The sequence below is a fragment of the Centruroides sculpturatus genome, unplaced genomic scaffold (genome assembly GCF_000671375.1).
Source record: "Centruroides sculpturatus isolate CEXI.00-Female unplaced genomic scaffold, Cexi_2.0 scaffold5005, whole genome shotgun sequence".
Taxonomy (NCBI): Eukaryota; Metazoa; Arthropoda; class Arachnida; order Scorpiones; family Buthidae; genus Centruroides; species Centruroides sculpturatus.
The window spans coordinates 1-842 of NW_019389144.1; the positions used below are offsets into that span (position 1 = coordinate 1).

General features: G+C 37.9%; 1 protein-coding gene across 1 annotated transcript in view; it reads left to right on the top strand.

Annotated features, from left to right (window-relative positions):
* Window positions 1–42: 42 nt before the first annotated feature.
* The window catches only part of LOC111617177, a gene marked incomplete at its 5' end in the record, with an annotated part of 3,347 nt that continues 2,547 nt past the window's right edge, over window positions 43–842 (top strand). The window contains one exon of the mRNA XM_023358506.1: window positions 43–834. Within this exon, the coding sequence (XP_023214274.1) occupies window positions 43–834 (792 nt within the window). The remainder of the gene's footprint in view (window positions 835–842) is intronic.

Genomic DNA, 842 nt, shown 5'->3' on the forward strand with positions numbered 1-842 from the left:
CCAGACTACGTCTACAGACAGCACTTTGCAGAAATTCAACATCGTGACAGGAATTTAATTCCTATTTTTACAGATGGATCTAAATCTGATGATTATGTTGGCTCAGCCTTCGTCTGCCATGATGAAATCGTGGCAGAACAAATTGCATTGAATTCTTCCATCTTTTTTGCAGAGTTGCATGCTATTTATTTAGCTTTAAAGTATATAAATAGGAAAGGTCATCGTTCCTGTGTTATTTACACTGACTCAGTTAGTGTACTTCAGGCTTTGATCTCATGTGAATTTAGTTCTCACTCTATAGTGATTAGAATTCATGAACTGTTTTGCCATCTTACTGCGAGTAATTTCTTTGTAAAATTTTGTTGGGTCCCAGGCCATGTAGGTATAAAAGGGAATGAAGAAGCCGACGCAGCTGCAAAGTCAGCTACACCTTTACAGCATACAATGCATGTTGAAGGAGGCGATTTGACGCTAGTAGTTAAAAAACGACTGGCAGAGAAATGGCAAAACATGTGGAATGTACAAGTCCACAATAAACTACATGAGATCAAGCCAAATATAGAAAATTGGACACACAATAAACAGTATGACAGGAGATCTGAAGTAATTCTTAGTCGTTTGAGAATTGGTCATACTCGGTTGACTCATCAATACCTTTTGAAGGGTGAAGACCAGCCAGTATGTGAGTATTGCAACTGCTTTCTAAGTGTAAAACACATGCTTTGCAACTGCACAGCTTTTGATCAAAGTCATAGACAGCATTTTGGAAATGCAAGTCTGAGAGAGATTTTGGGCCAGAGGCCAAATCTTGACAAATTATTGAACTTTTTGAAAGTGAATAA